At 44.0% G+C, this 13,411-nt stretch overlaps 1 protein-coding gene and 1 pseudogene across 1 annotated transcript; both read left to right on the forward strand.

Annotated features, from left to right (window-relative positions):
- Nucleotides 1-1,472, forward strand: LOC135507891 (exosome complex component RRP41-like; annotated as a pseudogene).
- Nucleotides 1,473-1,705: 233 nt separating this feature from the next.
- gpaa1 (glycosylphosphatidylinositol anchor attachment 1) lies at nucleotides 1,706-13,410 on the forward strand. Its single transcript, XM_064935266.1, has 13 exons — nucleotides 1,706-1,869; nucleotides 2,147-2,262; nucleotides 2,532-2,711; nucleotides 2,936-3,047; nucleotides 3,212-3,359; nucleotides 3,443-3,544; nucleotides 3,846-4,042; nucleotides 9,163-9,359; nucleotides 9,490-9,643; nucleotides 10,922-10,993; nucleotides 11,157-11,353; nucleotides 12,259-12,429; nucleotides 12,669-13,410. The coding sequence occupies exons 2-13, from the start codon at nucleotides 2,189-2,191 to the stop codon at nucleotides 12,910-12,912; spliced, it is 1,848 nt and encodes a 615-aa protein (XP_064791338.1). The 5' UTR covers nucleotides 1,706-1,869; nucleotides 2,147-2,188; the 3' UTR covers nucleotides 12,913-13,410.
- The last annotated feature ends 1 nt before the right edge of the window (nucleotide 13,411 follows it).

Consider the following 13,411-nt stretch of genomic DNA (forward strand, 5'->3'; position numbering starts at 1 on the left):
CATTCTGCAACAGAATCGGCGCAATGAATACATCCTAAATCTCTTGGCGAGGTCGCCAAATCGTCTGGTTTTGAATCCCTAAAACCACTATTATATACCCATGGACAATGTCGTCTATTACACACGTGCGTAGTTGTACTCCAGTTCAAACATTCAAAAGATGGCAGGCCTGGAATTATTGTCCGACCAAGGATATCGTCTAGATTGAAGAAAAACTACTGAGTACACGCTGGTATGGGTTTATTTGCCCAAGCTGACGGGTCTGCATACATAGAACAGGGAAAAACCAAAGCGCTGGCAGTTGTGTATTGGCACTCATGAAGTACGTTTATTGCTAAACTAGCAAGATGGATATATATCTAGCTGACGTTAGTTAGATAACAACAAATACTATCTCCATGACCGCGCTATCATCAACTGGCCACTTTCAGCACAGCTGAGAGGAAGAGGGGACCGCAAGACCACAGAGATGAGCCTTCACCTCAAGCAGACGTGTGAGGCAGCGGTGTTGACTAATATGTACCCACGCTCTCAAATATACATTTATGTCAAGGTATCAGCTATTTCAGTTCTGAATTAATTATGAAATGGGTTGTGGTGGAATCTGCACTATTCTTAAGATGGGGAATGAAAGTGGTTGTATATCCAGTCTTTGGGATTTGGAACCAATTTTAAATTTTACTCAGTTTCATGTTCTCGGAGTATTCATTAGTAGTTAAGAGTTTTTTTCTTCTGTTGCGAAATGTTTTGCAACGGAAACTGTTTATCGTTGACGCTAGGAACCAAACAGAAGCAAACACCAAACTGAACAAAACGGGAAGGGACCAACCTACATGTGCCCAATAGAAACACTCACTTTTGCGACGGAATCCGACTAATGAATGGTGTAGAGTTTTCTTCATCAAGTTGAACACTTAGACATGGGGCTTGAAAAGTCAACATGACTTGAATTGAAACACTTCACTATCTTCCTTCTCAGATCTTGCAGTCAGACGGTGGGAACCACAGTGCGTGTGAACGCTGCCACTCAGGCACTGATCGACGCGGGTATCCACATTCGTGACTACCGTGTGCGCCTGCACTGCAGGCTTTGTGGACGAGACCGCGTTGGCAGACCTGTGGCATGCTGAAGAGAGTTGAGGGGGGCACATCACTGGCCTTGGCATTGCTGTCCCGTGGTGGGCACATCGCCCTGCTACAGATGGATGCCCGACTCCACCAGGACCACCTAGAGACACTGATGACAGGCCGTCAGCAAAGTGTTGGATGAGGTGGTGAGATGGCATCTTCAGGAGGTGTCTGCACTGACCGGAGAGTGATGTGGTGTAGCTTGGACTTTGTGGTAGATTGGCCTATAGTGAATGGCCAGGGGAGGTGGAGGGAGGAATAGATAGAGGATTAATGTTTTCTTTTTTTATTGTACACTCTTGCTCTGCTTTTGTATGAAATGCCTTTATAAACAATTACATTTAAACCCATTGATGTGTTTTGAGTAATCTATAAATGGGCCGAGATGATTTGTGGACAGAGGGAGCTATAGATGTAGGTCTACATCAGAATCTGGGATTGGATAAATCAATCAGTCAGCAAAAATAAAACAGTTTGAGTGTAGCGTCACATGGGGGTGTATTCATTCATTTCCAAACCAACAGGATGAGCCAGTCACAAATCCAATGAGGTAATCTCCGTTTTTATAATTTCTTGGCTAAAGCGGAAGTTGGTCCGTCGCACAATCGTCCGATAAGAACCAAGAAAAAAGACCGGTGGAAAATCTACAGCAGTAAAGTACTGGCTAGCTACACCTGTCAAATCTTGGGCCTTTCCATTGTGCCCGAAAAGTAGGCTCTGGTTAACTACACATTTGTAAAGGTATTGTATAAATACATTGTTTCGTTTAAAATAACTGAGTTGCGGATTTTTGCACGTGCAACGTTGCTGATTCTCTGCTGCTTAGTTAGGCAACTAGCTAGCTAGCTAACATCTGCTAATTGATAGTAATGGACCATATTCTTTAGCACTGCTTATTTTTATTACAAAGGTTAGCAGTTAGCTAGCTAGATTAACACTATAGATGCCTACAATGAGAGGGGATGACTGAAAACTACATTCATATTGAATATTATTGACTGGGGCTTTGTTTGCAAAGGTCCAGCTGAGCCAGTCTGAGAGGTGTCAAGGCAACAACAACATGGGACTGCTGTCTGACCCAAACCGAAGGCGAGCCCTGACCAAACTTCTCACCCGTCTTAATGCACCAATCTGGTGAGTCCTTCCTGGCAGAATATCAATGGTAGAATATTGCATTTGCTGGGGAAGTAGAATGGAACAGGGTGTCCTCTTGATGCACCTTATCCACTTGTACTATTTGTATTATAACAACAGATTTTTACCATGTCACCTTGGGGATTTGATCCAGCAACCTTCCGGTTAATAGTCCAACGCTCTAACCATTAGGCTACCTACCGCCCCAGTCTACCTCCTAACTGTGTATGACGCAAATGCTTTCAAATGATATAAAGTTGTCTCCCCAGTGTTATGTGCTACCTGGCGGGTGTGGCATGGTTCATGGGCTTGGCCTTTGAGCCGTTCACCCTGCGCACCTACATGTCAGAGAACGCCATGGGCTCCACCATGGTGGAGGAACGCTTCCCAGCAGGTGAGAGGGCTCTGGCCACCGGTAGGGAGTTTGCTGCTCACAAGAAGAAAGTAGGGTGAGTCAAACTAATAAGCCTTCCTCCTATAGCCATCACTAGTGCCAGGAGCTTCTTTTGTTCATGTGACCAGGAAAAACTCACCCCTAGCTATCACTAACCCCTACTTTGGGATTCAGTGCTTATCCTACCTATCACAAATGCAGCTATAATAGTGATATCCACCCCCACAATATTCCTTCTGTGTTTCAATTTTCTTCTCCCTTCCTCACTTCTCTCTGTAGTGGGATGCCGGTGGATTGGCTGGTGAAGACCATGCAATCTCGAGGGCTGGAAGTGTTCACTCAGAGCTTCACCCGCAAGCTTCCCTTCCCAGATGAAAACAAAGAGAGATATGTGCGTGTGGGCTGAGACAAAAATGTCTACATATTAAACATAAGCTCCTATTTAATCTTTGTGCGCGAACACACTCTCTCACACACATTCTTCCTCTATCTCAACACAGGCTTTAATTTCTTCTCTTTCTCTCACTGATCCTTCTCACGGTTTGTCTCGGTCAGATGGTGCGGGGCACTAACGTGTATGGGATCCTGCGGGCCCCCAGAGCCCCTCGTACTGAAGCCCTGGTGCTGAGTGCCCCCTGTAGTGAGGGAAACAATAACAACCAGGCAGTGGGCCTTCTGCTGGGCCTCGCCCAGTACTTCAGGAGTAAGCATACTACTATTACTAACATTCACACACACAGACCATTTCCAAAGGTTAAATTCTGTCAATGATTGGTCTCTTCTTAGGTCAGATCCACTGGGCTAAGGACATTATCTTCCTGGTGAATGAACATGACCTGATCGGCATGCAGGCCTGGCTGGAGGGATACCACCACACCAACACCACTGGTCAGTACTCCGTACCTGCATCTCTGTAATAATGTAACCCTGTAATGCACCAGTTTTAGAGACAACATTAGAGACTGTATGTGTTATCAATGTCTCTATACCAGGGCTCTTTAATCCTGTTCCTGGAGAGCTACCGTCCTGTAGGTTTTCCCTCCATTTCTAATGTAGCACACCGGATTCTAATAATTAGCTGGTTGATAAACTGAATCAGGTTAGTTACAGCTGTCCAGGAACAGGGTTTGAGAACCCTGTTCTATTCCAACAAACCTGCCACCACTGTGCCTCCTGCTGGATCCCTCAGGTGGTGACTGGTCTCCACTGCAGGGAAGAGGTGGCTCCATCCAGGCAGCTCTGTCTTTGGAGCTGAGCAGTGATGTCATCACCAGTCTGGATCTGGTTCTGGAGGGGCTCAACGGCCAGCTGCCAAACCTGGACCTGGCCAACCTCTTCTATGCCTTCTGCCAGAAGATAGGGGTCCTGTGTACCATCCAGGGCAAGGTAGGGAAGAAGTCCAAATGCCTTGAGTAATAACTTGAGTAAGTAAGTTTGAATTATTATTATTTTATTTCACCTTTATTTAACCAGGTAGGCTAGTTGAGAACAAGTTCTCATTTGCAACTGCGACCTGGCCAAGATAAAGTAAAGCCGTTCGACACATACAACAACGCAGAGTTACACATGGAATAAACAAACATACAGTCAATAATACAGTAGAAAGTCTATTTACAGTATGTGCAAATGAGGTTGGACAAGGGAGGTAAGGCAATAAATAGGCCATGGTGGTGAAGTAATTACAATATAGCAATTAAACACTGGAATGGTAGATGTGCAGAAGCTGAATATGCGAGTAGAGATACTGGGGTGCAAAGGAGCAAGATAAATAAATAAATACAGTATGGGGATGAGGGAGTTGGATGGGCTGTTTACAGGTGGAGTGATCTGTGAGCTGCTCTGACAGCTGGTGTTTAAAGCTAGTGAGGGAGATATGAGTCTCCAGCCTCAGTGTTTTTTGCAGATCGTTCCAGTCTTTGGCAGCAGTGAACAGGAAGGAAAGGCGGCCAAAGGAAAAATTGTCTTTGGGTGTGACCAGTGAGATATACCTGCTGGAGTGCATGCTACGGGTGGTTGCTGCTATGGTGACCAGTGAGCTGAGATAAGTCAGATGAACCAGTGGCTTTGGCTAAGAACCTGGACGAACGATGGCACTGTGATAGACTGCATCCAATTAGTTGACTAGAGTCTTGGAGGCTATTTTGTAAATTGAAGAGCATGCATTAAGTTTTACTTACATATAAGAGCAGTTGGAGGCCACAGAAAGGGAGTTGTATGGCATTGAAGCTTGTCTGGAGGTTAGTTAAACAGACGGGTCAGAGGTATACAGAATGGTGTCGTCTGTGTAGAGATGGATCAGAGAATCACCAGCAGCAAGAGCGATATCATTGATGTATACAGAGAAGAGTCGGCCCGAGAATTGAACCCTGTGGCACCCTCATAGAGATTTGACACACTGAACTCTATCAGAGAAGTAGTTGGTGAACCAGGCGAGGCAGTCATTTGAGAAACCAAGGCTGTTGAGTCTGCCGATAAGAATGTGGTGATTGACAGAGTCGAAAGCCTTGGCCAGGTCGACGAATACGGCTGCACAGTAATGTCTCATCGATGGCGGTTCTGATATCGTTTAGGACCTTGAGCGTGGCTGAGGTGCCACCCATAGCCAGCTCGGAAACCAGATTGCATAGCGGAGAAGGTACGGTGTGATTCAAAATGGTCGGTGATCTGTTTGTTAACTTGGCTTTCGAAGACCTTAGAAAGGCAGAGTAGGATAGATATAGGTCTGTAACAGTTTGGGTCTAGAGTGTCTCCCCCTTTGAAGAGGTTGGATGACCGCGGCAGCTTTCCAATCTTTGGGAATCTCATGTGATACGAAAGAGAGGTTGAACAGGCTAGTAATAGGGGTTGCAACAATTTCGGCAGATCATTTTAGAAAGAGTGTCCAGATTGTCTAGCCTGGCTGATTTGTTGGGGCCCATATTTTGCCTATTTCAGAACATCAGCTATCTGGATTTGGGTGAAGGAGGAAATGGGGAGGCTTGGGCGAGTTGCTGTGGGGTGGAGGGCTGTTGATTGGGGTAGGGGTTAGAGGTCGACCGATTTATAATTTATCAACGCTGATTATTGGAGGACCAAAAAAAGCCGATACAGATTAATCGGCTGATTTATTTTTATTTCTTTGTAATAATGACAATTACAACCATACTGAATGAACACTTATTTTAACTTAATATATCAATAAAATCAATTTAGCCTCAAATAAATAATGAAATATGTTCAATTTGGTTTAAATAATGCAAAAATAAAGTGTTGGAGAAGAAAGTAAAAGTGCAATATGTGCCATGTAAGAAAGCTAACGTTTAAGCTCCTTGCTCAGAACATGAGAATATATGAAAGCTGGTGGTTCCTTTTAACATGAGTCTTCAATATTCCCAGGTAAGAAGTTTTAGGTTGTAGTTATTATAGGACTTATAGGACTATTTCTCTCTATACCATTTGTATTTCATTAACCTTTGACTATTGGATGTTCCAGGAACACAATGACAACAGCTACCCTCGAAGCAGCGTTACCCTTGCAGAGCAAGGGGAACAACCACTCCAGGGCGAGTGACGTTTGAAACGCTATTAGTGCGCACCCCGCTAACTAGCTAGCCATTTCACATTGGTTACACAAGCCTAATCTCGGGAGTTGATAGGCTTGAAGTCATAAACAGCTGTTGGCAAACGCAGGAAAGTGCTGTTTGAATGAATGCTTACGAGCCTGCTGCTGCCTACCATCGCTCAGTCAGACTGCTCTATCAAATCATAGACTTAGTTATAACATGATAACACACAGAAATACGAGCCTTAGGTCATTAATATGGTCAAATCCGGAAACTATCATCTCGAAAAACAAGACGTTTATTCTTTCAGTGAAATACGGAATCGTTCCGTATTTTATCTTACGGGTGGCATCCGTAAATCTAAATATTCCTGTTACATTGCACAACCTTCAATGATATGTCATAATTACGTAAAATTCTGGCAAATTAGGCGGCCCAAACTGTTGCATATACACTGACTCTGCGTGCAATGAATGCAAGAGAAGTGACACAATTTCACCTGGTTAATATTGCCTGCTAACCTGGATTTATTTTAGCTAAATATGCAGGATTAAAAATATATACTTCTGTGTATTGATTTTAAGAAAGGCATTGATGTTTATGGTTAGGTACACATTGGAGCAACAATACATCCATTATATGCAATGCCAGACACGCTAGATAAACTAGTAATATCATCAACCATGTGTAGTTAACTAGTGATTATGATTGATTGATTTTTATAAGTTTAATGCTAGCTAGCAACTAACCCTGGCTTACTGCATTCGTGTAACAGGCAGTCTCCTCGTGGAGTGCAATGAGAGGCAGGTGGTTAGAGCGTTGGGACTAAGATTGAATCCCCCGAGCTGACAAGGTAAAAATCTGCCATTCTGCCCCTGAACAAGGCAGTCAACCCACCGTTCCTAGGCCGTCATTGAAAATAAGAATGTGCTCTTAACTGACTTGCCTAGTTAAATAAAGATTAAATAAAGGTGTAAACATTTTTTTTTAAATGGCCAAATCAGTGTCCAAAAATACAGATTTCCGATTGTTATGAAAACTTCGGCCATTCCGATTAATCGGATGACCTCTAGTAGGGGTAGCCAGGTGGAAAGCATGGCCAGCCGTAGAAAAATGCTTCTTGAAATTCTCAATTATAGTGGATTTATCGGTGGTGACAGTTTCCTAGCCTCAGTGCTGTGGGCAGCTGGGAGGAGGTGCTCTTTTTCTCCATGGATTTTAGTGTCCCAGAACTTTTTTGAGTTTGTGCTACTGGATGCAAATTTCTGTTTGAAAAAGCTAGCCTTAGCTTTCCTAACTGCCTGTGTATATTGGTTCCTAACCTACCCTGAAAAGTTGCATATCATGGTGGCTATTCGATGCTAATGCAGTACACCACAGGATGTTTCTGTGCTGTTCAAGGGCAGTCAGGTCTGGAGTGAACCAAGGGCTATTTCTGTTCCTGGTTCTACATTTTTTGAACGGGGCATGCTTATTGAAGATGGTGAGGAAGGCACTTTTAAAGAACAACCAGGCATCCTCTACTGACGGGATGAGGTCAATATCCTTCCAGGATACCCGGGCCAAGTCGATTAGAAAGGCCTGCTCGCTGAAGGGGAAAACAGCAGAGGTGTATTTGGAGGGCAAGTTGGTTAGAATGAGATCTATGAGGGTGACAGTGTTTACGGATTTGGGGTTGTACCTGGTCGATTCGTTGATAATTTGTGCGCGATTTGACGGCATCAAGCTTAGATTGTAGGATGACCGGAGTGTTAAGCATGTCCCAGTTTAGGTCACCTAGCAGCACGAGCTCTGAAGATAGATGGGGTGCAATCAGTTCACATATGTCCAGGGCACAGCTTGGGGCAGAGGGTGGTCTATAGCAAGCGGCAAAGGTGAGAGACTTGTTTCTGGAAAGGTGGATTTTTAAAAGTAGAAGCTCGAATTGTTTGGGTATAGACCTGGCTCGTAAGACAGAACTCTGCAGGCTATCTCTGCAGTAGATTGCAACACTGCCCCCTTTGGCAGTTCTATCTTGTCGGAAAATGTTATAGTTAGGGATGTAAATGTCAGGGTTTTTGGTGGTCTTCCTAAGCCAGGATTCAGACACGGCTAGGACATCCGGGTTGGCAGAGTGTGCTAGGGCAGTGAATAAAACACACTTTGGGAGGAGGCTTCTAATGTTAACATGCATGAAACCAAGGCTTTTACGGTTACAGAAGTCAACAAATGAGAGCACCTGGGAGTAGGGGTGGAGCTAGGCACTGCAGGGCCTGGATTAACCTCTACATCACCAGAGGAACAGAGTAGGATAAGGGTACGGCTAAAGGCTATCAGAACTGGTCGTCTAGTACGTTCGGAACAGAGTAAAAGGAGCAGGTTTCTGGGCACGATAGAATAGATTCAAGGCATAATGTATAGACAGAGGTATGGTAGGATGTGAGTACATTGGAGGTAAACCTAGGCGTTGAGTAATGATGAAAGAGATATTGTCTCTAGAGACATCTAAACCAGGTGATGTCACCGCATATGTGGGAGGTGGAACTAAATGGTAGGTTAAGGCATATTGAGCAGGGCTAGAAGCTCTACAGTGAAATAAGACAATAATCACTAACCAGGACAGTAATGGACAAGGCATATTGATATTAGGGAGAGGCATGCGTAGCCGGGTGATCATAGGGGTCCAGTGTGTGGTTGGACTGGGTGGAGACACAGCGATTCAGACAGCTAGCAGAAGGGCCTTAGAGGGACGTCTCGAAGGAGGAAAGTCTCTTTTAGCTTCCGTGTGCGGTGAAGTTATTTGATGTTGTTGCAGAAAGTACATACTGTAAATTTGTAATGCTTTCAGAGGTCTAATAATAGAACACCATAGACATTTTGTGTTGTGCATTCCTCTATGCCAGGTAAGGAGAAGCCAGTAATGACATGATGTAATAACATGTTTAATTGCCTGATTGTCATGCTGACTGTCCTTTCTCCATCCAGCTCCAGAGGAACGACTGGGACACTACATCGGGCTACAGCCACGCGGCCCAGACCATGATGTTGATGGTGCTGAAGCAGGCCAGTGGGCGACCCTGGGGGGACCACGGCCTGTTCCTCAGATACCACATAGAGGCCGCCTCCATCAGGGGCATCAACAGCTTCAGACAGTACAAGACAGACACCACCACCATCGGCAGGTCAGCTGCTGATGATGTTCAAGCTTCAATTTAGATGATCAGAAAGCCTTCAAATGCAACTCTTGGTGTTTCTATGGAGACATTTTCACAGTGAAATTGACATGGAAATAAACCTGTGTGTGTCCCTCAGGCTCCTGGAGGGGATGTACCGGAAGCTGAACAACCTCCTGGAGCGTCTGCACCAGTCCTACTTCTTCTACCTTATGCCCTCGCTCTCTCGCTTCGTCTCCATTGGTTACTACATGCCCGCCTTCGGCCTGCTGGCTGTCATTCTGCTGTTGCGCGTATCCTTCCACCTCTGGGACAATAGGGGATTCTATTTTTATTTAACTGTTTTTTTAACCAGGTAGTCCCATTGAGGTCAGACTATCTTTTTCCCAAGGGAGACCTGTCCAAGAGAGCTGGAGGGTTGAGATGCACTTGTGTGGGAATTACAGTTGAAGTCGGTAGTTTACATACACTTAGGTTGGAGTCATTAAAACTAGTTTTTCAACCACTCAACAAATTTCTTGTTAACAAACTATTGTTTTGGCAAGTCTGTTAGGACATCTACTTTGTGCATGACACAAGTAATTTTTCCAACAATTGTTTACAGAAAGATTATTTCACTTATAATTCATTGTATCACAATTCCAGTTGGTCAGAAGTTAACATACACTAAGTTGACTGTGCCTTTAAACAGCTTGGAAAATTCCAGAAAATGTCATTGCTTTAGAAGCTTATGATGGTCTAGTTGACATCATTTGAGTCAATTGGAGGTGTACCTGTGGATATATTTTAAGGCCTTCAAACTCGGTGCTTGACATCATGGGAAAATCCAAATAAATCAATCCCAGAACAAAAGCCAGACTACGGTTTGCAACTGCACATGGGGACAAAGATCATACTTTTTGGAGAAATGTCCTCAGGTCTGATGAAACAAAAGTAGAACTGTTTGGCCGTAAATAAATAAATAATTCTCTCTACTATTATTCTGACATTTCTCATTCTTAAAATAAAGTGGTGATCCTAACTGACTTAAAACAGCGATTTTTTAAAAAAAATTTTTTTTAATTTTTACTAGGATTAAATGTCAGGAATTGTCAACTGAGTTTAAATGTATTTGGCTAAGGTGTATGTGAAAATCTGACTTCAACTGTAAATGGACAGAAAGGATATTAATTTTGGTCCATTCTCCTATATTAGTAAATTAATTAGGTTCGTCAAAAGGTCTAATGTGGGTTAATGATATGTTTGCATAGTTAAGCTGAATGTTCAACTTCATTAAAGATGGAATCCACAGTAGGGGAAACAGTGCTGCTCACCGCCCTAATGCCGTTGTTATCGTTTTGTTTGACGAAGCCGGGGTGAGGAGTGTTGCACAATGGGGTAAAAAAAATGGCAGTACATTCTGCTGTTCTAGCACACGTGCAATGATGTCCATGGGGCAAACGGACATGGCAGTTTCGTTAAGGATTTCAACTTTAAGTCATGATGAGATTGCTCTGAATGAGGCTGTGTATATGTCGATGATGGTTTAATACACTGGTGCATATCGGTTTTGTCCTTAATGGAAGTAACAGGCCTTAGACCTGTGGGTTCAGCTAAGTGCTTCTCCACCAGGAACAGAGGATGGGGTGGCTGGGGGAGTGCAGGTCAGTTATGGAGTAGTAAACAAGCTGTGTGTGTGTGCGCACTTCTGGTATGTATTGTGTAACTATAGTATCTACCTTTTTTACATCTCTAGAAGTCATCAACCTATTGGTCTATGTCAGTATAATTGACTCTTTCCTCCTGTCTCCCTCTGTCCTCCATCAGCCCTCCAGCCCAGGGGTCCTGTCTATCCTGACTCCAGTAGTGATCAGTCACATGACAGGGGTGGCTCTGTACACCCTCCCTATCCTCTCTCAGGAGATGGCTGTGCAACACTTCCCTGTGTCTGAGACGGAAGCTGTGGTCCTCACTGCTATAGCTATCTACACCGCAGGACTGGCCCTGCCACACAACACACACAGGTACACACACATACACACCCTCTCATCTTTCTCACATATACACACACTCAAAGAAAACATAACATGGCTGATGCAGGTTCTCACACACTAAATATGCATACAATATGCCAGGTTTGCCCCGTGATCACACACACACACCTTGACGAATATGTGGCTGCAGTAAATTATTTTATTTCACCATGTCCCCCCCTGTAACTCGTGTCGTTTACGACTTGCGCTAACGTGCATTTCGTGATCTGATCAATATCATCTAATCAAGGCAGGGCTCTACAGTGCTACCATTTTACATGCATATGTGCCTAAATATTTTGCTGTGTGCAACCTGGAATTGTAATTTAGGAACACAAGTGCGCCTAGAAAAATGGTTGCAATGATTACTTTACTGTAAAACAGCCCCTGAGTGCAGATTCATGACTGTCATGCTTGCACCATTTTGGCAAAGAAAAACGGCTTGTTACCTCAAATATTTTTAATTGTGCTCCTAATTGTCTGTGCGCTCATATGCTCCTTGTAACAAAGGTCTGTGTAAAATATCTCTTATTCATCGAAGTTGTGACCAGATTATCTAGTGCCTCCCTGTATACAAATGATTTTACAGATATTCTTTCAAAATAATATTAATACATTTATTATAAATCAAATTGTGATACGTGTCAATGATTTTAGAGGTTGATATGATTTTTAAATGGCTTGACCATCCAGATGTTTACACTTCATTGATATCCAGACACAATGCATGTCTGACAACCGATGGAGGTGCTCAGGAAGATCTGATCACAATCAAATGTCTTTTAATCGTTTACACCTGTCTGAAAATGTGGTTACAAAATGTGGACAAGATCAGGACAAAGGGCGCATGTTAGCACCAGGTATAAATGGGTATTTTATCTCTCTTTCTCCCCCAGGCTTCTGCAAGGAGAGGGTATAGAGGAGGGCTGGAGAGTGCTGAAGCTGGTGGCTCTCCTCTACCTGGCTGTGTTACTGGGCTGCACTGCCCTTATCAACTTCTCCCTGGGCTTCATCTTGGCTCTGTCCCTAGTACCCATCGCTGCCTTCATCACACCACATACACCCAAGTAATACTCTCAACACTCTCACCCACCCACAACTTTCTCCTGGTGTTGGGTGATTTCTTATAGTAGAAGTAATAATTCTCTGTTGTTTTCTCAGTGATGTTGCAGTGTTAGTTCCATTGTCCCTGTGTGTGAGGATAGTGTGTGTAATGGTTCCCCCCCTCTTGTCCACTGTCTTGAGTGCTGTATTAATGTTTCTTCTTCCAGGGCTCTGTAATAACAACTTTACTCTCTCTCCCCAGGGCTCTATCTGCAGCTATCATGGTGCTCCTGAGCCCCGGCTGCACTCTGCTCTACTGCGTCTTCGTCTTCCAGGAGCTGCAGGAGACCCCTGTCTCCCTGCAAGATGGTTGGATGCTCTTCCTGTCTGTCATCTCCCAGGGCATCCTGGACCACGCCCTCTACGGCTCATTGGTCTATCCGCTCCTGGCTCTGCTGATCTACCCCTGTTGGTTGCTGCTCTGGAACATTCTCTTCTGGAAGTAAACAACAGGTAACTGGGGGAAGACTGGTCCCAGACCTGCCTTTATATGGGAACTATCTATCGTGAGAGATGAAACTGCTCCTAAACCTGCCTTTATGGAATGAAGGTGTTTCCCCAAGGAGTAGGCTGACTGACTTGCCAGGAAGTTGGCAGGGGGAGTGGTTAAGTGCATTGGGTTGGGCTTGTCTGGCAACTAAAAGGTTGTATTGGGTTCAGGGCTTGTGTGCATGGGATTGGTTTATGGTACCTGAAGGAATAAATAATGCACTGTGTTTTGGTTATGTTATTGGGCCTGAGTGAATATTCTAAGGGAGGAAACTGAACAAAAGAAAATGTTAAGGAAGCAGTATCCTTAAGCCAACCTCTTGGCAACTGAAGCCATCCAGAAAATGTCCATAATCTACTATATGAACTGTCTTTAAATGTTTTATATATTACTTTATTTGAACCATGTGTACAGACACTCATTTATAAATGCTCAAATAAAAACTTAACTCAAAC

Source organism: Oncorhynchus masou, chromosome 3 (genome assembly GCF_036934945.1).
Source record: "Oncorhynchus masou masou isolate Uvic2021 chromosome 3, UVic_Omas_1.1, whole genome shotgun sequence".
Lineage (NCBI taxonomy): Eukaryota > Metazoa > Chordata > Actinopteri > Salmoniformes > Salmonidae > Oncorhynchus > Oncorhynchus masou.

Excerpts from the sequence above, each read along its gene's own strand:
- gpaa1 (XM_064935266.1), top strand. The coding sequence starts at position 2,189 with ATGGGACTGCTGTCTGACCCAAACCGAAGGCGAGCCCTGACCAAACTT. Across the intron at positions 3,360-3,442 it reads CCTCGCCCAGTACTTCAGGA|GTCAGATCCACTGGGCTAAG; the intron begins GTAAGCATACTA and ends GTCTCTTCTTAG. Across the intron at positions 3,545-3,845 it reads CCACCACACCAACACCACTG|GTGGTGACTGGTCTCCACTG; the intron begins GTCAGTACTCCG and ends TGGATCCCTCAG.